This window comes from Capricornis sumatraensis, chromosome 19 (genome assembly GCF_032405125.1).
Source record: "Capricornis sumatraensis isolate serow.1 chromosome 19, serow.2, whole genome shotgun sequence".
NCBI classification, from domain to species: Eukaryota; Metazoa; Chordata; class Mammalia; order Artiodactyla; family Bovidae; genus Capricornis; species Capricornis sumatraensis.
Genome location: NC_091087.1, coordinates 32,232,777 through 32,258,663, shown reverse-complemented (window position 1 = coordinate 32,258,663; position 25,887 = coordinate 32,232,777). Strand labels below are relative to the sequence as shown.

At 38.9% G+C, this 25,887-nt stretch overlaps 1 protein-coding gene across 1 annotated transcript in view; it reads right to left on the bottom strand.

Moving 5' to 3' along the window:
- Positions 1 to 8,890: 8,890 nt before the first annotated feature.
- BTBD1 (BTB domain containing 1) overlaps positions 8,891 to 25,887 on the bottom strand; it is a 47,074-nt gene continuing 30,077 nt past the window's right edge. The window contains exons 5-8 of the mRNA XM_068991080.1: positions 21,742 to 21,934; positions 14,532 to 14,619; positions 11,206 to 11,352; positions 8,891 to 10,696 (exon numbers count right to left, since the gene is read on the bottom strand). Of these exons, the coding sequence (XP_068847181.1) occupies positions 10,538 to 10,696; positions 11,206 to 11,352; positions 14,532 to 14,619; positions 21,742 to 21,934 (587 nt within the window). The 3' untranslated portion in view covers positions 8,891 to 10,537. The remainder of the gene's footprint in view (positions 10,697 to 11,205; positions 11,353 to 14,531; positions 14,620 to 21,741; positions 21,935 to 25,887) is intronic.

The following is a 25,887-nucleotide window of genomic DNA, read 5'->3' as shown; positions in this document are numbered from 1 at the left end:
GTTTCTCAGTTGTGTCTCTTTGCAACCCCATGGACTGTATCCTGCCAGGGTCCTCTGTCCATGGGATTCTCCAGGCAAGGATACCATTCCCTTCTCCAGGGGATGGTCCCAACCCAGGGATCGAGCCCAGGTCTCCTATATTGCAGGCAGATTCTTTACCATCTGAGCCACCAAGGAAGCCCAGAATATTGTGCAGACCCAAATTAAAACTATCTAAAATCACTGGCAGGGTCACCACCTTTGGGCATGAGGATGCCTTGTGGCAAATTCCCCACAACAGCAGCCTTAAAGGTTTTGCTTTTGAGTACTTAATATTCACAAAAATTGCTGGGCTCTAAATGACAATCCCAAGAAATCTCCAGAGTTAAAGAATAAGAAATGCAGGGAAGATCCCACATGCCACGCAACAACTAAGCCTGTGTGCCACAACTACTGAGCTTGTACTCGAGAGCCTGCAAGACACAAGCACACAGCCCAGGCCCTGCAACTCCTGAAGCTCATGTGCGCTAGAGCCTGTGCTCCACAGCAACAGAAGCCACTGCATGAGAAGCCCACCCGCTGCAGTGAAGGCCCTGCACAGCCCAAAATAAACAAATAAAACATTTCTTGTGAATTATTCACCAGGCTTGTTCCAATTCCACAAGGACTTCACCACAGTCACTAGGAGGAGAAATATCACTGGTTTTCCATGTGCTCCTATTTTGGCCTCTTCACTCAGAATATGAATCTTTTCTTTCAAATCCATCACAGCTGCATTTATATTATCTACCTTGAGAAAAGGAAATAAGCAAGAACACATCTAAGATCATAAAAATACCATAAAATACCATAAAATGGTTCTTTGTGCAGAACCATTCTTTAACCATCACAAAAATCAGCTTAATATTTCTAGAGACCAAAAAGGAGGTTGCTAAATTTTCCTAGGTGAAGAATGACATGCTTCAGAATTTTCTCCATTAGTCAACATTTCTCCTTATGACCTAAATGATGTCTGCTCCACTTCCTAGCATGTTCTTGTGGCAGCACTATTGATGATTCTTCACAAATTATTCTTCTTAAGAGCCTTGGGTTCCTCCTTTATAAGAGGGAGAGGAGGTCTGCCATATAAACGGCCAAGAGATCAAAACGAGATAACAGATAAGAAGCTCTTAGCACAGTTGATAGAAGGTACTCGACAAATATGAGTGATTCCCTGATCTCCAAACCTCCCTTCTGCTAAACTCTCTGGTTATTACTCATTTTGGCCATTCAGTGCGGCATGTGGGATCTTAGTTCTCCGACCAGGGAACTGTGAGCATTTCTAGGGAGTTACTGGGTATGAGGGTGGGTTTGTGCTTTGCTGTGCTTAGTCACTGAGTCGTGTCTGACTCTTTGTGACCCTATGGGATGCAGCACGCCACTTCCCTGTCCTTCACTATCTCCCAGAGTTTGCTCAAACTCATGTCCATTGGGTCGATAATTTCATCCAACCATCCCATCCTCTGTTGTCCCCTTCTCCTCCCACCTGCAGTCTTTCCCAGCATCAGGGTCTTTTCTAATGAGCCAGTTCTTCACATCAGGTGGTCAAAGTATTCGAGCTTTACCTTCAGCATCAGTCCTTCCAGTGAATATTCAGAGTTGATTTCCTTTAAGAGTGACTGGTTTGATCTCATTTCAGCCCAACAGAATCTCATGAGTCTTCTCTAGCACTGCAATTTGAAACCATCAATTCTTCGGTGATGACTGGCTCTAAACTTTGCAGTCTGACTGATAGGTATATCAGTTAAAGTTTATATATAAATATATGCATGCATGTTAAGACAGTTACTTCAGTTGTGTCTGACTCTCTGTGACCCTAGGGACCATAGCCTGCCAGGCTCCTCAGTCCATGGGATTCTCCAGGCAAGAGTTATTGTAGGTGTGTATAGGTGCACATGATGTCTGCTGTATGCATTATTTGCTTTTTAAGATGTCTTAGCAATTTTTCCATGTCAATAAATAGAAGTCAACTTTTAACCTAGTACATAGTACCCTAAATAATTATTTCATAGAAATAAACAAGGTGACCTAATCATTCCCGTAGTAATAAAAATTTGGACTATAAGAAGGGAAGTGTGCTCTTCCCAATGGTTCAGTGATAAACTATGCTTCCCTGGGGTTGCCTGTTGAACAAGAGTTTAGTGTGAGTTTGTAGAAAACACTCCACTGGCATCTGAGACCACATGCACACAGCAGGGATTGGCGGAGACAGATGTAAATATACTAGAGTGAAAAGAGACCAGCAGGAGTAACAGTAGAAATATTTGAAGAGATATCTGATCTTACATAATTGAAGAGAAATATGAGTTCTCAAATTAACAGTACACTTGAGAATGAAGCAGGATTAAGATAAACCAATACTGATACATGTAATAGAAAAACTGAGTAACATCAAAGATACAAAGACTTAAGATACAAAGACTTATCTTAAGAGCTTTGCAGGGCAGGAACAGAGGCCCAGACATAGCGAATGGGCTTGTGGACACAGTTGGGGGAAGGGAGGGTGGGACGAACTGAGAGAGTAGCATTGACATATATACACTACCATGTGTCAAATAAATAGCCAGTGCAAAGCCGCTGTATGATGCAAGGAACTCAGCTCAGTGCTCTGTGATGATCTAGAGGGGTGGGATGGGTGTGGAGGGTGAGAGGGAGGCTCAAGAGGGAGGGGATACATGTATGCATACAGTTGATTCGCATTGTTGTATAGCAGAGATTAATACAGCATTGTAAAGCAATTACATTCCAATAAAAAAAGAAAAAACTATAAAGCAAACATTTTCCCAGTTGCTGATGATAAAATATAGAGTGAACTTGTGGTTCTGTCACTCAGTCATGTCTGACTCTATGCGACTCCACAGACTACAGCATGCCAGGCTTTCCTGTCCTTCACTATCTCCTGGAATTTGCTCAAACTCATGTCCGTTGAATTGATGACACCATCCAACCATGTTATCCTCTGTCGCCCCCTTCTCCTCCCGCCCTCAATCTTTCCCAGCATCAGGGTCTTTGCCAATGAGTTGGCTCTTTGCATCAGGTGGCCAAAGCAGTGGAGCTCCAGCTTTGGCATCAGTCCTTCCAATGAATATTCAGGATTGATGTCCTTTAGGATTGACTGGTTTGATCTCCTTGTAGTACAATTCAAAAGCATCTGTTCTTTGGTGCTCAGCCTTCTTTACAGTCCAACTCTCACATCCATACGTGACTACTGGATAGCTTGAGCTGGCCCAACCAAATCTTTGTGTATCACTTCATGTTGTTCATATGTGTACCTGATCTCAAGGCCATCTTCAATATGCTTAATTGTATGCTCTGTATAATAGTAAAATGCCTTTAAAACTTTATTTTAAAAAATATTTAGATAATGTCATTGTTCTTATGGGGACATAATACATGATTACTAATTGGATTGGTGCCTAATTATTCTCATTTTAAAGATGTAGAGTCTGATGCACAGAGTGATTAATTTTCGAGGTCATGTGGAATCCATGAGTATAATTGGTGAGATATTTTGAGTTTCTCAGATAAGTAATATCATGGAAAAAAAGACCCCTGCTTATACTCCTCCCCCCCAAAACATAACTAAATGACAACAAAATACTCAAAGGAGATATAGCAACCAATGGCAATATGTGCCTACTACTGGGATTTTAATTCAAACACAGACACTATAACAAACTTTACTATCTATTAGATATTTCATGATATTAGAGGATTACCATTAATTTTGTCTTAGGAGCCATTATGATTTTGTATAAATATGTAAAAAATGCAACAAACACAAACATACAACTAAATTATAGATGAAATTACATAACGTCTAGAAATGGCTTCACAGTAACATAAGAAGGAGTAAATGTGATGTGATGGAGCGAGTGTATATCAAAAGCAATAACCCTAGTACAATCATGAGAAAAATCGCAGACAAATCTCAGCTGAGGGACATTCTACAAAAAAACCAACTAGTAATCCTGAAACATATCAAGGCCATTCCAAACAAGCAATGCCAAGAAATCATCACAGTCAAGAACAGCCTCAGGAGACAAGGTAACTAAACCTAATGTGGTAGCTGGATGGGATCCAGGGCATAAACTAAGAAAACCTGTATAAAGTATGTTTTAGTTGATAATAGAGTATCAATTTGGCTCATTTACTGTGACATAGGTACCATACTATTAATAGTAAAACATTAATATTAATAATATATATTTTTAAAAGAACCTAAAGAGATTAATAACTGTTTGTAATAAGTGAACCTTGTTTGGGTCTTGATTAGAACACATCACCTATAAGGACATTCATGAATCAATCTAGTAAACTTGATAAATCTGTGTATGATGCTGAAGCTCCAATACTTTGGCCATCTGATGTGAAGAGCTGACTCACTGGAAAAGACCCTGATTCAGGGAAATACTGAAGACAAAAGGAGAAAGGGGCAATGGAGGATGAGATGGTTAGATAGCATTACTGATTCAGTAGACACGAATCTAAGCAAACCCTGGGAGATGGCGGAGGATGGGGCAGCCTGGTGTGCTGCAATCCATGGGGACACAATTTTTCAACTGAAGAACAGTGGGCTCTAGCAAGTTTCTGTTGAATGCACTTCCACTTTCCTATGAACAAGAGTTTTAAAGTGGTCATCAGAGCATTCCTTAATCTTCTCCCATTTTACCTTATCTTCTAGAAACTTCTTAAAGCATTTAGTGTGTGGAAGGCTCTCTCAGTTCCCAGTGCTCCTGTAGATTTCCCCTAATTAAAAAAAAAAAATTTATCTGCTTCTACTGGGTGGAATTCCTGCTTTCTTCCTTCAAATCTTTATTCAAAAGTTAGAAGCTTATGAGAGAATTCTCAACATTAACAGTCACTGATTATCCTTGAGCCTTTCTTTTCTTAGCTGCAAAGTGGAAATCACCCTGTAAAGCTGTCGTCAAGGTGAAAGGGGGTGTGGCATGGGTTGGGATATTAAGATTGACATGTATACATAAGTATGTGTACAATAGACAACTAATGAGAACCTACTGTATGGCACAAGGAACTCTACTCAAGGCTCTCTGGTGACCTAAATGGGAAGGAATTCCCAAAAAGAGGGGATATATGTATACATGTAGCTGATTCACATTGCCGTACAGCAGAAACTAACGCAACTCTGTAGAAGCAACTATACTTTAATAAAAAGTAAAAAAAAAGATTTAGTAATGGCATGTATGTTGAGTGCAGCACAGAGCCTGGAGCATGTTAGTCGCTCAGTCGTTTCTGACTCTTTGCGACTCTATGGACTATAGCACACCAGGCTCCTCTGTCCATGGAATTCTCCAGGCAAGAATACTGGAGTGGGTTGCCATTTCCTTCTCCAGGGGGTCTTCCTGATCCAGGGGTAAAACACTAGTCTCCGTCACTGCAGGCAGTCTTCACCATCTGAGCCACCAGGGAAGCCCACCTGGAGCATAGTGGAAACCTAAAAAACGACAACGGTTTTATTGTTGTATCTCTAATGGTATTATTTAAACCTCACCATGGAAGCATGGCTAGAAAGGTAGGAGTTTAGCAATTATTTGTAAAAAAAAGTATATTGCAAATTTGTTTACTATATAACAGAATTATATAACAGATATGCAACGTGTGCTCTAACTACAAATACAAATAAAATTGTGAAAATGCCTCTTTCTAAAAAGCATACGAATCTAATTAACATGCCACAGTACTCAATCAACAGTGTAGAATTTAACTCTGGGTGTTTGCATTTATTGCAGTTGGCCATGGATAAGGTAAGCAGCCTGCAAGGTCCAGAAACATCAGGAAGCAATATACTTTCTTTACAGATTCTCTACATGAATCAGGTCAAGTCTTGAAAAATAATTTCAAAACGATTCTAATCAAGCTTTCAGGCTTAAGTTGAAATAATGTTAGTAATGGTGATGATGGCCATAACAATAGTTCATATATAACTGCTAAACTCCAAACTTTCTAGCCATGTGTCCATGATGAGGTTTTAATAATACCATTACAGACACAATAAAACACAGTTGCCGTTTTCAGGTTTCCACAATGCTCCAGGCACTGTGTAAACTCAACATACACAGTCACTAATTCGTTTTCATTTTTATTGGAGCTCCCTGGGAAGTAGGCTGACTGCTGAGGGAGACCACTCTGTATGATTGGAATTCATGATCCCAGCCTGATCACAGGAAGGATTAAATGTTAGCACTATCTTTCTTGAGATTCAACAAGGAAGACAAACTAGAGCTAATTATGATCAGTCTTATTAAATTTCTACCTTGCTAATTTGGAAACTGTGATAATGCAGACCTGGTATATGTGAAAGACAATTAAGATATATGATTCTGTGCTGTCAAGTGGAAATTTTCTATTAACTGTGCACCATTGGATGATACAGACCAATCATTCACGTGTTTATTGTTTAGTTGCTAAGTTGTATCTGACTCTTTTGCAACCCCATGGACTGTAATCCGCCAGGCTTCTCTGTCCACAGGATTTCCCAGGCAAGGATTCTCTACCACTATGCTACCAGGAAAGCCCCTTATGTGAGTTTATCATCTCTCAATTTTGTGCACTTATTTTTTACAGATTTTCTTTTTTTGGTATTGTTCATCGGTAAAGAATCCATGTGCTGATGCAGACTTGGGTTCAATCCCTGGGTTGGGAAGAACCCCTGGAGAAGAGAATGGCAACCCACTCCAGTATTCTTGGCTGGGAAATTCCATGGACAGAGGAGTCTGGCAGGCTACAGATCGAGGGGTCTCAAGAGTCAGGACACAACTTATCAGCTATCTTCATTAGATTTGTTACAATATTGCTTCTGCTTTGTGTTTTGACTTTTTGGCCATGAGACATGTGGGATCTTAGCTCCCTGAACATGGATGGAGCCTGAACTTCCGGCAGTGGAAGCTGAAGTCTTAGCCACTAGACTACCAGGGAAGTCCCTGTGCACTTATTTTTGACTCCTAAGTGCCATGTGCTTCAGTGTTATAAAGGTTCACCTCAGGCTGAAGGAATAATACTTATGTGCCACAAAGCATGAGTGGTTTATGGAGAGAGGTTCATGAGGGGACCAACAAGGATGCAGCAGGGGTGGCTTACAGAAGGGGTGTCAGTCTGTGCTGCACACGTCTTGGGAAGATGACCAAAATTCCAGAGCAGAGAGCTGAGCTGGTGAAACTCAGAGTCCCTCTGCAGGGATGATGTGGAAGCAACTCTCAGAAGTATGGCTCTAGGGTGCATCTGGATGGCCAGGGTTTAAGTACATACACACTGCTGATACTGTGTATAAAACAGAGGGTGGCTCAGCTGGTAAAGAATCTGCCTGCAATGCAGGAGACCCAGGTTCCATCTCTGGGTCAGGAAAATCCCCTGGAGAAGGAAATGGCAATCCACTCCATATTCTTGCCTGGGAAACCCCATGAACAGAGGAGACTGGTGGGCTACAGTACATTGGGTTCCAAGAGTTGGACACAACTAAAACGACTGAACACCATATAAAATAGGTAACAAATGAGATAACCTGCTGTACAGCTCAGGGAACTCTACTCAATGTTCTGTAGTGAACTAAATGTTAAGGAAAATTTTAAAAAGGGCATATATATATATATACACACACATACACACACATATATAAATACATGGGCTTCCCTGGTGGCTCAGACAGTAAAAAGTCTGCCTGCAATCCAGGAGACTGGGGTTCGATCCCTGGATTGGGAAGATGCCCTGGAGAAGGGAATGGCAACTCACTCAAGTATTCTTGCCTGGAGAATCACATGAATGAAGGAGCCTGACGTCCACGGGGTCGCAGAGTCAGACACGAATGAGCCACTAACACTTTCACATATGTATAGGTATAGGTGATTCATTTTGTTGTACAACAGAAACTAGCCCAACACTGTAAAACAACTGTGCTCCAATAAAAATTAATTTTAAAAACTGTGAAGAAAACAAAAACAAAACAAAAAAAACAGAGCACCTGTTGAGCTCACTGGGGCCCTGGGTATCGCCTGCCTGTGACCTCGCAGGGCAGTGGTTTCAGTGCAGCATAGAGAAAGCCTCTGTTCTCCTTGTCGGTTTAACCATACAATACACAATCATGTAAACAAATTAATTTCCCTGGGGACTTTTGAAAGCATCCTAACTGTATTATCATTTTTCTGCATAAAGGAAGGTTAGCAAGAAAACAATTACAGAATGGACTTGAAATGATCTCCAAATGGCCATCAAATAGAGATGGCAGTCCACAGACATGCTGGGGAAAAAAAAAAAAGTTTCTCTTGTTAAATCCAGATTTGTTTATTCTGAAAGCTCGGTTGACCCTCTCCTGTTCTTCTTTCCCTTTGGGCAGAAATTCTTTGGCACCAGCGTTTAAAAAAATTTAAATGTCCAGAGACTTTGTGCTCTGTCCCCTCACTCCAGCCTATTATCAAGGCCAAGGAATTCTCAAATTTGGCCTATTCTGCAATGAGCTGACCAGGCTGGGATGGGGAGGATGAGTGGACAAGCCACTCCAGTATTCTTGCCTGGAGAATCCCGGGGACACAGGAGCCTGGTGGGCTACAGTCTATGGGTCTGCAAGGAGTCAGATGCTGACTGAGCAATTGAGCACACGTACACACACATAAACAAAAATAATGCTAAACCTCAATTAACTAGAACTTTGATTCAAAAACAGTGCCTCTGGCAACCCATTCCAGTATTCTTGCCTGGATAATCTCTTGGACAGAGTAGCCTGGTGGGCCACAGTCCATGGGGTCACAAAGGGTCAGACACAACTGACCAGCAAACACTTTTAGAAAAAAAGACAAGTAACAAAAAATAAAAGGATAATAGATATTTATTTATAATTCCAGGGGATGTCCCATATCAGTAAACTGTTCCATTTCTTGTCCCTTCTATGACTACTTTCAGTTACAATCATTCAGCGTAACACACTGGAGGCAACTGAAATACCTCAAGCATCAAACAACATTAACTTACCTCTGGCATACTGTACTTTTTAAGGCAGAAGTATTTTCTGCAGTTGTATTTTCCAGCAAAACTGAAGAGTTATTGCTGGTTAATCTTCAGTTTATCAGACCACACATTTCAGAGTTATTCCAGTTAACTGAGGTTTACAGTCTTAAGATCATATTACCAGAGAGGGAAAAATTTCCCTTTTCCTCAAGCCATTTTAAGAGACCTCTGCTGCCAACACACCTCCCTATCTTCATGAAAATATCAAGTGAAATACTACTTTGGATGGAAATTTTATCCTAATTACCATTTAGAAAAAATTCTTTTTAAGTTGATACTAAAAAGAATTATGATTTCTGCACATCTTCTACAACTATTTGATAGAGCTTAATTATACATACATTTTTAATGAGATAATCATTTTCAAGGGAAAGAAAAAGAAAGTTATTTATATAAAAATTTTGCTTTATAAAAGTGTATAAATATCATCCTGCCAATATACTTCCCATTCCCTCCTAAGGCAGCTGCACCTGTGACAGTGAGGCCGTAAATATTAAATCTTATTTCTTGGATAGAACTATGTAGGTGTTCAGAAAGTATATTTTCCAGCAGGTGTGATTCTGTTGGATATCAAAGCAGTCGTTAGAGATGTTAGTATTTCATTCCATTCCTCCTTTTGTAAGATTATCACCAAATGTCGAATTGATGATGTCTGTTTAGCCAGGCACCACCACCATCACCATCATCATTTCAATTTTGGGAATTCTCAACAGCATGCCTCATTCAGAGAGATGGGTATAGTTTATATATACTATAAACTTTAAGTGATAAAGATTAAGTGATAAAGAATCCAGCCTTAAAGTACATCTTTAGATCCTCTGTTCATAACAGATTACTGTGAATTTGTACAAATTCAATTTTATTGATTAAAACTGTACTATGTAATATATTACTAGACTATTATGAAATATTTTTTCTATAAATGCACTCAAAATTTTCTGAGGCATTTGTTAAGCCTATTTCTAGCACTATGCCAAATACTAACAACCAGATATTTCAAAACTCCAAGGATGAAGTCAGCTTTCTTCATTTTCTGAAAATTAACTTTAGTAGGAATTCTGTGGAAATACTGACCTACCTCATCTTATGTAACCTTCAAAATAGTTCAAACAAAAACAAACAAAAAACACAAACAAGCTACATAAAACAAGAATCTTTCAATTATAAAACTGCTGAAATATCATGAGTCAGCTGATCTAAGAAATTATACAAGATAAAGCTGAAATAGCTGTTTTTTTTAAAACAATTAAACCCATTCTTTTTTCCCTTAAGGTTATAAGAAAATGGAAATCACCCGTTAAATCATGCAGAGATTTAAGTCACATTTATTTACCTAAGAAACCAAAATGTCTCTTATCTTACAGTTATAAATATTCATAACACTCAATCTCTTTTTTGTGACCAGTTCTTTATGCTGTTGAGACTAGACTGCATGGTACTGTTTAGCCAGGATGTATTGTAACGCTGAATTAGGTATTGTTCAGCTGGATGTTATAAAGCTGAATTAGGTATAAAATATTATTTCTGGTATTTGCCCATCTTCTATTGAAGTGCCATTATTATTGCCAGGAGAACTAAAAAAGAAAAAGACAGTCTTGCTAGCAGTAGGTGTTTCATGCACCACTTTCTTCAGTCCTTTTGTGCCATAGTGGGAATCTGGACCCTAAATGAGAGCAAACGGTTCATTAGTAATTTTATTTAATAAGCACTCAACTGGACGTGGCATTTCAATTAGATTAACGATCTACTTTATTTCTTTATAGCTCTTGGATAAAAATGCATGCCAAGTCATTTACTGAAAAATGTTGTTTCTGCTACAAGCTAATTAATGACTAAAAATACTGAACGCAGAGCTCGGGTATTAGAGAACAGTGAAATGGTTTTAAGAAAAACTGTTTTATCTTCTATTAAACTTGCAATCTCCTGCTCAAAGGGGCTACTAGATTCTTGTGGAGAACTAACCATTTCTTCCCAAGCAGAGCTGTGCTGAGAGGGACTGCTTTTCTCAAAGCCGTGGTACAATTTAGCTCCCAGCTTCCTGCCTTCCCTGCTTCCGCCAAGGATGTATTTTGAATGATTCTCAGCTGCTATTGAAACACGTGCTCTGCAGCATGAAGGATGAAACCCCAGGCCCCATAGCTCACCAAGTAGAACATTCGGGAAGACTCTTACTTTGAGTGTTGCGCATGCCACGTAGCACAAGTTGGGCAGGATCTCTATGGGTTCTTTGAACATGACTCTGAATGTGTTAGCAGTTCCATCACAACTGAATCCAGTATCGTTTTGTCCCAGTGTTTGTTTTTTTTCATATTCAATGATCTGTAATTTTTAAAAGAAAAGTTAAATTTAAGTTACATCAACTGGAAAAAAGTTTCCTAGAAAATAATATGAAGCCCTTAGGAACAGCACAGCAGGCTTCTACTTCTTTCTGTTGTCATTTTTCTCTGCCATCTCTAACCACCAAACATGGCTTGAAACACGTGGTCAGAAAATGCATTCACCACAGTGAGGATGGGAGGATGTCAGATAACTGGGCCTTGGCTGTAGAAGAGCTTCTAAAAAGGACACATGGCTTGGGAACTGGTGTTAAAGAATGTGTGGATTTTAGAAACTTGAGGGGAATGAGCCTTTACTCCTTGTTAGCCTCTGTCTTGTTGCTGGGAAATTCCTGTAACGTCCTATGTGGATATTTAAAATATGATAATTCTGTCTGTCCCATAATCTGTGCCAGGCACTGAGACACCCTCAAGGAGCTTCTAGTCATGAGAAGACAAGTAAACAGGGACGATTCAGAACAGCACCTGCAGCAGGAGAGTTGTGCTTGAGATGAAGTGGAGGAGGACAGGAAACACTGATTTTGTCAGGAAGTGGTGAGGCTACACAGAAGAGTTTTAAAAGCTCAAGTCAGAGGTCCAGGTTATAAGAGAAAAGTCTTCATGCAAAGGCAGTATGTGTGGAAGCCAAGGCTCACAAAGCCATCTTATTGCATACTTCAGATAAAAAGAGTAATAGGAACACAGGCTGAACCAGTACAAGCAGTGGAAGATCGGGACAATGGCCACCTTGGGGGGAAAGAGGCCAGAAAAGATCACGCTGGATGTCTGGGGTGCTGTAATGCACGAATCCTTCATCAGGCTGCTGGTTACACAACCGAGTCCACAGTATACGAAAAGGAAGTCATACACTTATAACTATGTGTACTTTTCTGTATATACAATTGGCCCCTGTGGACGTGGAGGGCTGACTGTATGACACCATTTTATAAAAGGGGCTTGAGTATCTATGGATTCTTATAACCACGTGGGGTCCTGGAACCAACCCCTCGAGGATACGAAGGGACCACACTGTATCACAGCTCAGTAAAAAATTTAAAAGAAACAAAAGACATGCTGGCACCCGGGAATAAAGTAGTGGAGACACAAGATTTGGTTGTGCCAATGTAACCTAGAGCAAGCCACTTCACTTCTCTGAACCTCAGTTTTATCTTTTAATTTGGGAAAAAATTTGTTGGCCTTCTTCCTAAGGCTACGGTGAGAATCAAATTGTAAAACTAGAGCAACAATGATAGCAACAGACTCTGTTTCAAACACTTTACAGGCATCGGCTCAACTGGTCCTCAGAACATTATAATGGAAGTACTATGCCTATCAAAGTAAACAAGGAAACTGAGGCTTACAGGGGTCACATAATCTGCCCACAGTCACACCGTGGAGATAGCAGAGTTGAAATTCAAACCCAGGGAGATCTATCTGGTAATGTATCTAGAGAGAGCATAAGACCAGTCACTCAGTGGAAGAACATAAAGAGAAGTCCTATTTCTATTCATTTTCTATTTTATCAGCTAAGTACACCTATAACCCTGATGCCCTCCAGTTTGTAAACAAGGGCTCTGGAGTCTCATGTAACAAGTGACGGGCACTGAAGGAAGAGAGGGCTCTTCAGCCATAGAGAATGATCGTGGGACCCTCGCTCTCCCAGGCCTGCAGATTACACAGCCTGCCTAAGTGGGTTTACGGATCCTATTAGGTAGGATCTCAACAATATATAGAGTAAAACCGGGAGTGACCATGAAAATCTTTATACCCCTCAGAGGTCTTCTGTGATTTTTTATTTTCTAACCTTTAAAATCTCTCAGATAAACAAATTTCAGTGGCTTTTGAACCTATTTGTTAAAAATATTAAAACTGTAACTTTCTGATTTATAAAAGCAATGAATTGATATGAATGATATAAATTTATAGCTGAATTTCACTAGATTTTAGTGGACAGGATTTAAAAATAAGCATGATTTCATTAGCTCAGCCAATAAAACAATTCTTCCATTTGGAATGAGGTGTCTTTTTGAGGGGGCTTCCCTGATAGCTTAGTTGGTAAAGAATCCACCTGCAATGCAGGAGATCCTGGATTGATTCCTGGGTGGAGAAGATCCACTGGAGAAGGCATAGGCTACCCACTCCAGTATTCTTAGGCTTCCCTTGTGGCCCAGCTGGTAAAGAATCCACCTGCAATGTGGGAGACCTGGGTTTGATCCCTGGGTTGGGAAGATCCCCTGGAGAAGAGAAAGGCTACCCATTCCAGTATTCTGGCCTGGAGAATTCCATGGACTGTATAGTCCATAGGTTCACAAAGAGCTGGACATGACTGAGCTACTTTGTGAGTCTTTGTGAAGAAGTGAAGTATCTTTTCTGGATGTCATCAGACAAGGTCTTTGAATTATTGTGTGGTCCTGAAGACTAATGATGTATTTTGATCACAAAGTTCACTCATGTTTTCACTATTAAAAACAGAATGTTAATAACATTTTGGAGAGGGCAGTTTTTTCTGTTGATGGAAGTCTGAAATATTGTTTACTTCCTTTTTTCCTTTGTTTTGTGTTTTTATTTATGTATAAAATTAGTATAGTACTGCATAGGTGTATGTATATAGTAGATAAAAGTACAATGTGGATGTGTTTCAAAAATAATTTTACTAACTAGGGCATGCAATGGAAAGTGTGGAGAACACTGGTGGACTGGGAGGGAAGGAGAGAGGCGCTTCACTTTCCTCAAGGGTAAGTGACCATGCCTTATCTGAAAAAAACTGAGGTGGAGCAGACCTAAGAATGGGGCAGGGCACAGTCAGACCATCAGAGACCAGGGATGTCACCAGGAGTTACAGGCAGTTTCAAGCTCTAGAGTTCAAGCATCATGAAGAAAGCAGGTGGGTGTTTGCAGATACCCAGTGCAGATAGGAAGGGCTAACAGAAGGGGTTCCTGGACAAAGGAGAGCTCCTTATAAGTGAATGGTTCTGTTAGGAGCCCCAGGACCCCAATTTTCTGAAACCACAAACTTTAGATCAATTGTAAAAAGGAATCCTCTAGGTTTAAAATGCTACTAGTAGGCTTTCTGATGCCTTTGATAATTATACTGAAACTTGGATTTCATCAAAACAATACCTTACTGCAAAATTACACTTGTTATATACTTCAGATGGTATAGAGTGGGTGAAAAAAGTGTACCTGTATATTCACTTGATAATCCGTGGGGCCATGAATAGAGCCATATAAACCAAATCCAACTATAGAGATTCTTCTGTTAACTGTGAACCTGAGGAAATGAGAACAAATATCAAATAATATACAAAATTCAATAAGCATTCATGTTCTAAATGCTTATACATTTTTAAAGTATTACTCAGCACATCTAACTTTGCTCATAATAAAGAAAACTATTAAAAATTAAACATCCTTAGAAATGTCTTCTGCTTACCAAAAACCTCTAGCTAGAGTAACTTAATGGGAACTTAACTAGAATCTGTTGCCTGCACTGTACACCTTTTGAGTCAAGCATTTCAGCCTACATGCCCACTTCTGTTGTGATAATTTTAGTCCACATCTGCCTGCACATTTCCTTCATGAACACAGATGTGTAAACCAGCAGCAGCCCAAACTCTGACAATTCCTCAGCTAGATGACTACTTCAGTTCAGTTCAGTTGCTCAGTTGTGTCCGACTCTTTGCGACCCCATGAACTGCAGCACGCCAGGCCTCCTTATCCATCACCAACTCCCAGAGTTCACTCAAACTCACGTCCATCCAGTCAGTGATGCCATCCAGCCATCTCATCCTCTGTTGTCCCCTTCTCCTCCTGTCCCCAAACCCTCCCAGCATCAGAGACTTTTCCAATGAGTCAACTCTTCGCATCAGCTCTTCGCATCAGATGGCCAAAGTATTGGAGTTTCAGCTTTAGCATCAGTCCTTCCAAAGAACACCCAGGACTGATCTTTAGAATGGACTGGTTGGATGTCCTTGCAGTTCAAGGGACTCTCAAGAGTCTTCTCCAACACCACAGTGCAAAAGCATCAATTCTTTGGCGCTCAGCTTTCTTCACAGTCCAACTCTCACATCCATACATGACCACTGGAAAAACCATGGCCTTGACTAGATGGACCTTTGTTGGCAAAGTAATATCTCTGCTTTTGAATATGCTATCTAGGTTGGTCTACTGAGGGCATATTAGACGGAGGCACTGTGCCTGGCCCTGCAGAAATAATGGTCAACAAGACAGTTTCCAGCCCTACTGCACTTATGTGGAGGACACTGATTATAGATAAGTAAACAAGACTTAAATCATTAATTATAAATTGTGCTAAGAATTGTGAAGGAAGCAGGCTGCTGTAACAGCATAGGTGGTGGAGGACTTGGGCACAGGACCTGAGTTACACCGGCAGATCAGAATGGGATTCCACACTAGAACAATGAGCAGGTCCAGTCTGGTCACTATAGTTAAGAAACAGACCCACCTTACTCCATTTATAAACGTATGAAAACTAGCATCAAGCACAAATGGCACAAATGATTGTATAATAAGAAAGAATCTATAACATAAAGGAGTTATCCTCAATATTTCATGTTTCAAGAACTGAAGTCACAAGTTTAATTTTACTATTACTACTACCACAGCATTACCACTTTATAAGCACTTCCTGTGTTAGGCACTGAGCCCAGTTCTTTATATGAATTATTTCCTTTAGTCATAATAGTTCTATAAACTAAGTAACAGTATTATTTTTATCACTGTCAGTTTTTATAGTTGAAGAAACTGAGGTTTAGAGAAATCAGCCTATCTGGATCAAAATTGCATACCTGAGCTGGGACACAACCCCAGGGCTGCATGAATCAAAAGGTCACACTCTTAACAAAACTCCCAGTATGAGACTCTCCTTAAAATTTTAAAAATTTATAATATAGCTTTTATTATAAAAAAGCAATATACTATTTAAAGAGTTAGAAAATGTAGCTAAACAAATAAGAGGAAAAATTTAAAGCAACTCTAAATATACTATCTAGAGATAACTTCATTTTTAATTTGGTGCATTTCCCTTTCAGACTTTTACTTCTATTTTTAAAGAACAGAAAAATAGACTTTTTTCTGTGAATATACATGTGCTATTTTAAAAACCATGTCAGTATATATTTTTATAACTTCATATAAAAAGGTCAAAGATTATTACCGATTCATTTAACTAATTCCTATATGTTAGATAATCAAGGTTGTTTGCAATTTTTGTTGTTATATAACAATGCCATGATGAACAATCTTATAGCTAAATCATTTCACAGTGCCTTGACTATTTCCTAGAATTAATTCCTGTAAGGAGATTTTTCTGGGGAAAATAAAAGGTATATTCTTAAGGCATTAGATGAACTTCATCAAACTGCTTTCTGGGCAGATTATAAAACTTTATACCCAAGAAGGAATCAAAATCACTGCTATCTCACTCTCAACTACAAGTATCATCTTTTTACTGTTGAGAAACTGATGACTGACAAATTCTATTTATATTTGATTATTAATGAGTTTGGGCTTCCCTCTTAGCTCAGTCAGTAGAGAATCTGTCTGCAATGCAGGAGACCTGGGTTTGATTCCTGGATCAGGAAGATCCCCTGGAGAAGGAAAAGGCTACCCACTCTAGTACTCTTTCCTAGAGAATCCCATGGACAGAGGAACCTGGTAGGCTACAGTCCATGGTGTCGCAATAGTTGGACATGACTTAGTGACTAAACCACCACCACCACAATTAATGAGTCAGCACATTTGCTTATATGCATACGGTCTACTGGATTTTCTCTTTTAATGAAAATCCCACTCATGTTCTTTCCCCTTTTTCTTGGCTGAGGAGTGTCTTTTCCATATGGATTTGAAAGTTCATGCTTTGTCAATAATATTCATTTCAGAAAGTTTCATTTGTCATTTATCTTTCAATTTTATGGTGGTTTTGGACATAAACATTCTGACTTATTTGTAGTCTAATTATGATCTATGCCAAGTTTAGAAAGGCCTATCTCATCCTTATAATAAATATTCTGTTCCAACACTTTCTCAGTTTCATTTTTTTAATGTTAAAATTTTAACGTATGCAAATGCTGGAAGATGGCATCAGTAAAGACTGAACTTTATTTTTGCAGTGGTTAATTCTTGCCTCACATTCTGAATGTTCATTTTACATTAGATTGGTTTCTGAACTCTTTATATACACTATCTTATTATAGCTTTACAATATTTTTCATATCAACACCACTCTCTTAAAAGAAATATTTATTTTTGCAGATCAATTTTGGAATAGTTTTGCCAACCCACCCCTCCCTACCAAAAACATGTGACCTCTATAAGGAACTGCATAACACAGAGTTAGTTTGGAAAGACACTGCCTGATTTTAGTCAAAGTTCTCCAGTTCTTCAGGTGGTATACCACACTGTACATTTCCTATAGGATTTAATTCTGCTACTTTGTTATTTGCTACTATTGCAGGTGGGTCTGTTTCTACTATTAAAAATGAAAATTCAAACATTAAATTTTGGGGGGAGGGCCGTGCTGTGTGGCCGGCAGGATCTTAGTTTCCCTGACCGAGGATTGAACCTGGGCCTCTGCAGTGAAAGTGCTAAGTTCTAACTACTGGACTGCCAGGCAATTCCCTAAAAATTTTTATTGTGGCAAAATATATAACAAAATGTACAATCTTAAGTATTTTAAAGTCCCTAGTTCAGTGGTATTAAGCACATTCACACTGCTGCTAACCACCAGCACCATCCATCCCTGTAATGGAATTTTAATGACATGAGAACATCACTGGCTTTTGCAAATACATTTTGTAACTGACCACTATTTTTTTTTATTGATTCTAACAGATTTTTACTGATCCCGAAGCTGTCTGGGTTGAATACTTGTTCTCAAAAGGCTTTCCACCCCAAGGAGGTATGTTCTGTTTTCATGAGGATTATGAAGCACTACTAGCAGGCAGCCAGGGCCACCAGGTTTACTGCAATGCTTGGGACAGGCTCCCAAAAAAAAAGAACCCCGATTAGTTCAAGTGTCCGGTCAGAATTCATGCAGATAAAACACCTGTTTTTAACTATGAGCTTTGAACCTAATTAAAACTTATTTATAGACCAAAGATTTTTACGGTAATTTTAATATTCACGGACTTTTACAAGAGGTGATTACAATTCAAATCAAGGAAGTAGAATTTTGGTCAATTCTCATTGTGGCAGTTCTATTTTATAGTTTTCACAAACAAAGAATCAGCAAATACTAAACCACTGCTCTTGGGGGAATATGTATACACACCCTGGGCTTTCCTGGAGGCTCCTGCCAATGCAGGAAATGAGGGTTCAATGCCTGGTTGAGAACATCCTCTGGAGAAGGAAATGGCAACCCACTCCAGTACTCTTGTCTGGGAAATCCCATGGACAAAGGAGGATGGAGGGCCACAGTCCATGGGGTCGCAAAAGAGTCAGACATGACTTCACGACTAAACAACACACACACCCGACTTATGTGGAGTATAATCTTAAATTCTATGAATGATTCAAATCTTTCCTGGGAATGACTGAGAACGCACTACTGGTGTTGACTTGGGGGTCACAAATAAATTCTAGTGAGTAGATGAGTTCTCAAATATGGAAAAATAGGATGGACTGTAATGTGCTTTGCTTGAAAACCTTTAAAGAAAATGACAAAACTAGCAGCACTCCACATCCTGTTCTCTGCACCTGCAGCTGTCTCAGCATGCTGGTGTGCACAGGTACTATGTCTGATTGCTTCTTGTCTTTTGTTGCTGCCCAAGTGCCTACATGTTGAGGTATGCATTTTATTTTACTATCAGTTACATTTATTTTCCTTTACATTATAACTAAGCCATTATACCACTTAAAAAAAAGAAACACAGGCTTCCCTGGTGGCTCAGTGATAAAGAATCCATAGGGAACACGCGTTCAATCACTGATCCGGGAGGATTTTACATGTGCAGAGCAACTAAGGCCGTGCACCACAACTACTGAGCCAGTGCTCCAGAGCCTGTGCTCTGCAACAAGAGAAGCCACCGCAGTAAGCCCAGGCACTGCAGCTAGAGAATAGCTCCCGCTCACATACCTCCCGCTCGCTGCAACGAGAGAAAAAGCTAAAACTAAATAATTATACAAGAAAAAGTTACTCTTAAAAGAAAAAAAGAAAAAGAAACACATTATAAATTTCATTTCAGGTTACTAAAGGGGGAATACAAATTATAAAAGGAGAAATAGATCTGATGGAGATAACACAGATGTTATCTGCAAAAAATGAAAAAGACTCTTCCTTTCCAATAGTTATTTATTTATACTGAAGTATACTTGATTCACAACGCTGTGCTAATTACTATGTTTCTTTATCCTTTATGCCTACATCAATCAAGCGTTAAAACAATATTGCTGAAATCAGCAACGTTACCAGGCACCCCTATCTTGAGGGTTCGATAGTCTATTGTGTTAAAATAAGTATTCCTCTAGACCCAGCCTATTAATAGTTATACCTGGATTGAAGGTGAAATTTTATCAAAAGTTTTGACATCTATCCAAATACACTGTTTATTTTTTCTTTGATCTGCTACCATGGTGAGTTAAAGCAACACGTTTCCTAGCATTGAGCCATTCTTTCAAACTCCAAACAAACTTTCCCTTTTATGGTTTCTTTGCACTACTTTTCCACTGATGGACTTTTGTAGGAATAGCCCTACAAAACTCACTGTTGGATGGATGTTACTTTAAAAGATGTTCAATGTATCGCTCAGTGTCCTCTTTCTAAGAAACCACAGGAGGAACTTAAGTCTCTGTATCTGAAATGGCCACCCTTCTCCTGAGCAATATGTGTGCCTTTCTTGTTATAAACACTTCAATTTCTATAACTTTACAGCTTCAGAACCAAACTTAAAATGGCAGAACTTGGATCTTGCATATTTATCTCCACTGGATATATTTTTCCAACTCTGATTTATCTTTTTTTAAAACTGGAGTATAGTTGATGTACACCTATTTCTGATTTACATCTACTTGCTTTTATAGTATTATCCTTGTGAGGTACTGCTAGATTCAATAAGCTATTTTAGGTAGGATGTCTTTTCTATATCAGTGAGCTTGTTAGATTCCTGTATAAGGGTTAGGCTTCCTTCAATAATTAACCAAGAAGTATTTTCTTTTTCGAATGTTCAAGGAAACAATTTGTTCCCTGAAGGTCTCATCAAACTCACCTGTCAAAACCACCTTGTGAAGGGACAGTTCTTTGATAACTTTTAATTTCTTCCATGGTAACTGGTCTAGTCAGGCTTTCTTCTTCAGTCAATTTTGATTATTTATATTTGCCTATAAAATGATCCATTCCATGAAGATGTTCAATTTATTAGCACAGAGTAAACCCAGAATTAAAATTAAAACATCCTCAGTATATGATTATATTCCATTATTTGTAGATGTAGTTTATTACCTTTGCTAGAGGTTTACTTTATTGGTCTTTTTCAGGAACCAGCTTATGGATTTAGCAATTCTACTATTTTTAATTCATTAATTTCTATGTTTATCTATTTCTTTTCTCTTTTCATATGGTTTTTTGCTATTCATTTTCTACCTTCATGGGTGAAATGGTTAAATCATTTATTTCTACTCTATTTAGTAAAGGTAGTTAATTATTGCTAATTCTCTCTGTGATGCTCTGGCCTCATCCCCTAAGTTTTCATATATAGTATTCTCATTGTGTGAATTACTACTAAATAGGCCACAAATGCATTTTTATTTCTATTTTAACCCAATATTTACAGGCGTCCTCTCCCCCTTGGGAGTTCTAGTTTTAAACAAACTTGGTGTTAGTTTCTAGTTTTATACCAAAGTGCTATTAACATTCAATATGAAAACAGATACATATCTTATTTTCACATTTAGCCTAAGAAACACGGTAGGGCAAATATAAATTCCAAAAGGATTACATGCATACATCTTTTAAGATTAAAAATGTTTTTCCCATTCAAAATTGTTATAAATGTATACTGAGATATTTTCCATGTAACATCTATGCAAAGAAAAAACTTACACTAAACTGAGTTAATGTTCAATGTATTAAACTGTAGCCCTAAGACTCTTAAAACAGTGTTTGATCAATTAAGGTCTAGACTTCAGCTCCCCACCAGAGACAATCCTTACAAAACTCACAGACCCATTCAATCCTTCGTTACTTGTTTCCTAAAAGGTTCCCTTGCTCATAATTCAGTAAGGAGACCAGTAAGCCTCCCTTATTGCTATATCAAGTTAGACATGTATTAAACAAAGTATAAAATAAAATGTGGTTAATCATCTCCCAGGATATGAACAGAGAGTCAAAGGCTAACCACTGCCCTGCCCACTCCTGAGACTCCAATATAGCTAATACCTGATCCGGTCACTCGTGCCACTGTAGCCCCACCGGCTCTCTACTTGCTGGAACCTATTGATGCAGCACTCCTTTCCTCTGAGGCAGCATCTCGGTCGATCAATGTATTCAACACGGGGTTTAGGATTGACAGTGAAATGAAGAAAGAGATTGACCACCTCCCGATCTGACAGAATTCCAGACTGAGCAGGACCTGTAGAAATAAAAGCATAAACCTCAGTAAAACTAACTTCACTACAATTCCTAACTGTGTAGTATTCCACATAAGGTGAATTCAAATGGGAAAGATGTAAAGTAAAAATGAGGTAAAAAAATTCTTAAGCTTATGTTCAGTTCAGTTGCTCAGTCGTGCCCAGCTCTTTGTGACCCCATGGACTGCAGCACGCCAAGCTTCCCTGTCCATCACCAACTCCCGGAACTTGCTCAATATGTAATTTTGTAATAACATACATATTACATTGCCTGGAGAATCCCAGGGACAGGGGAGTCTGGTGGGCTGCCGTCTATGGGGTCGCAGAGTCAGACACGACTGAAGTGACTTAGCAGCATTATAATATGTAATTTTAGCATATATTTAAAACTTATACTAAATTCATCTGAGGTTAACCTAGTATATAAGTGTGCAAATCACTGATAAATCCAAGCTTAGGTGAAACCTTGAGATCAGAGAAAGATCTCTGGACTTTGCTATCCATTCACTCTCTCTGAGGATTCTGTTTACCAGAAAGGAAAAGTGAAGAAATGCTTACAGTGGTAGACAAGAGTTATCCTGACCTTTCCAATCCTCACCTGTCTGAGGCTATAATTGAACAATGGAATATGTACAGGTGGAAATAGATGGCACAGTGCTCTTTCACTGTGGGATTTTGAAATTAGCAGAGGGCAGGAGTTAAGACTTGGAAGAGTTGTGAAAGCAACGTATCACATGCTATACTTCTCTCACTCACTGCTTCTGAGAAAACTCCAAACTGCTTAAATTTACCCAGGAATAAATGCTATTCCTCATAAAAGATGCCAGGAGATCTCTTCCAAGGCTGGAAAAACAATTTAGATAAGAGACTGCAATATATTAGAAATATGGTTTCAGTTCAGCTCAGTTGCGTCCAACTCTTTGAGACCCCATGAATCACAGCATGCCAGGCCTCCCTGTCCATCACCAACTCTTGGAGTTTACCCAAACTCATGTCCATTGAGTTGTTGATGCCATCCAGCCATCTCATCCTTTATCGTCCCCTCCTCCTGCCCCCAATCCCTCCCAGCATCAGGGTCTTTTCCAATGAGTCAACTCTTCACATGAGGTGGCCAAAGTATTGGAGTTTCAGCTTCAGCATCAGTCCTTCCAATGAACACCCAGGACTGATCTCCTTTAGGATGAACTGGCTGGATGTCCTTGCAGTCCAAGGGACTCTCAAGAGTCTTTTCCAACACCACAGTTCAAAAGCATCAGTTCTTCGGCGCTCAGCTTTCTTCACAGTCCAACTCTCACATCCATACATGACCACTGGAAAGATCATAGCCTTGACTAGATGGACCTTTGTTGGCAAAGTAGTGTCTCTGCTTTTTAATATGCTATCTAGGTCGGTCATAACTTTCCTTCCAAGGAGTAAGCGTCTTTTAATTTCATGGCTGCAATCACCATCTGCAGTGAAATTTGGTTTAGGAAGCTATATATCAGATTTTAACAGAAAACACCCTAATTTTTAATAAAAAATTTTAAAATATCACACACAAAATATATCAACCTGCCAGACCTAGCACTATGGTTCATTTGGAATCTCTGGATAGAGAATAGTCTGAATAGAGACTGTAAAGAAGAAAAAATACAATTACAAACTTAAAACATGCACTTAGAGGGGAAGAAAACAACGGAACTAGAACTGTATAAGATCAGAAGAGAGACGGAGGTGAAAACTCATGTAACTTTCTGAGAATAACAAGAGGTAAGACAAAAGAATTAAAACGTTAAAGGTGATTAAAATGGATGATAAAAAGCAGAGATCAACATACAGTAACTAGCATTCCTAAGAACTAACAAAAATAGGATGATGCAATAATTCAAGGTACTGGCACATCTCGCTTGTTTTGCAGACACATTTTCATTTTTTTCCACAAATTAAAGGTTTGTGGCACCAAACAAGTCTACTGCCATCATTTTTCCAACAGCATTTGTTCACTCTGTGCCTCTGTGTCACATTTTGGTAATTCTTACAACAGTTCAAACTTTTTCATTGTATTTGTTATGATGATCTGTGATCAGTTACCTTTGATGTTACTACTGTTAATAGTTTTGAACCACACCCATAATAATACTGTGAACTTGATGGATAAATGTGTGTGTTCTGAATGCTCCACTGATCAGCCATTCCCATCTCCTCCTGAGATACCACAATAATGAAATAAGGCAAATTAACAACCCTACAGTGTCCTCCTAAGTGTTTCAAGAAAAAGCAACAGTCACACATGTCTCCTTTAAATCAAAAGCTAGAAATGATTAAGCTGAATGAGGAAGGCATGTCAAAAGCTAGATCTCTAGCACCAAACATTAGCCAGGCTGTGGATGCAAAGGAAAAATTCTTGAAGAAAATTAAGTGCTTCTCCACTGAACATATAAATAATAAAGCGATATAGCCTTAAAGCTGATATGGAAGAAGTCTGAGTGGTTTGGATAGAAGATCAAACCAGCCACAACAGTCCCTTAAGCCAGAGTCTAATCCAGGGCAAGGCCTAACTCTCTTCAATTTTGTGAAGGCTGAGAGGAATGAGGAGGCTGCAGAAGAAACATCTAAAGCCAGAAGAGGTTAGTTCAGGAGGTGTAAGGAAAGAAGTCGCCTCCTGACATAAAAGGGCAAGGTGAAGTACCTGATACAGAAGATGAAATGAGTTATTTAGAAGATCTAATTAAGATAATTAATGAAGGTGACTACACAAAACAACAGATTTTCAATGTAGACAAACAGCCTTCCATTGAAAGAAGATGTCATCTAGGACTTTGACAGCTAGAGAGGAGAAGTCAATGCTTGCCTTCAAAGGACAGGTTGACTCTCTTGCTAGGGATTAATACAGCTGGTGACATTCAGCTGAAGTCAAGGCTCATTCACCATTCTGAAAATCCTAGGGTCCCAAATTTATGCTAAATTTGGATCAAAGAATGTAGAGTTTCAAGCCTTATTATTTAAGAAGTACATTTTGTAAAGCTACAGACAGTGATTCCTTTGATGCATCTGGACAAAGTAAATTGAAAATCTGGAAAGGAGTCACCATTTTAAATGCTACTAAGAACATTTACGATTCATGGGAAGAGGTCAATACCAAAACCAAACAAAGTTTGGAGGAAGTAAATTGCAACCCTCATGCATAACATTGAGAAGTTCAAAGACTTCAGTGGAGAAAGTAACTGCAGATGTGGCACAAACAGGAAGACAACTAGAATTAGAAGTGGAACCTGAAAATGTGACTAAAATGCTGCACTTTCATGGTAAAACTTGAACACATAAGGAGCTGCTTCTACAGATGAGAAAAGAGGTTTCTTGAGAAGGAATCTCCTCCTGGTGAAGATGCTGTGAAGACTGTTGACATGACAACAAAAGATTTACAGTATTACATAAATGTGGTTGATAAAGCAATGGCAGCGTGTGAGAGGGTTGTCTCTAATTTTGAAAAAAGTTCTACTGTGGGTAAAATGCTATCCAACAGCATTGCCTACTACAGAGAAATCATTTGTGAAAGGAAACAATCTGTGAAAGGAATCAATGTGGCAGATTTCACTGTTGTCTTATTTTAAGAAATTGCCAAGACCACCTTGATCTTCAGCAACCACCACCCTGATTAGTAAGCATCCATTAACATCAAGGTAAGACCCTCCATCAGCAAAAAAATTATTACTTGCTAAATGCTCTAGTGTTCTTTAGCAATAGTCTTTTTAAATGTAGGTATGCATTTGTTTTTTTAAGACATAATACTACTGCACACTTAATAGACAACCATATAGTGTAACTATAACTTTTATACGCACTTAGAAACCGAACAATTTGTGTGACTCCCTCTATTGTGATATTCAATTTATTGCAGTGGTCTGAAATCTAACCCACACTATCTCCAAGAAATGCCTGTATAATAAAATTTCCTTAATTGAAAAAAGAAGTCTTC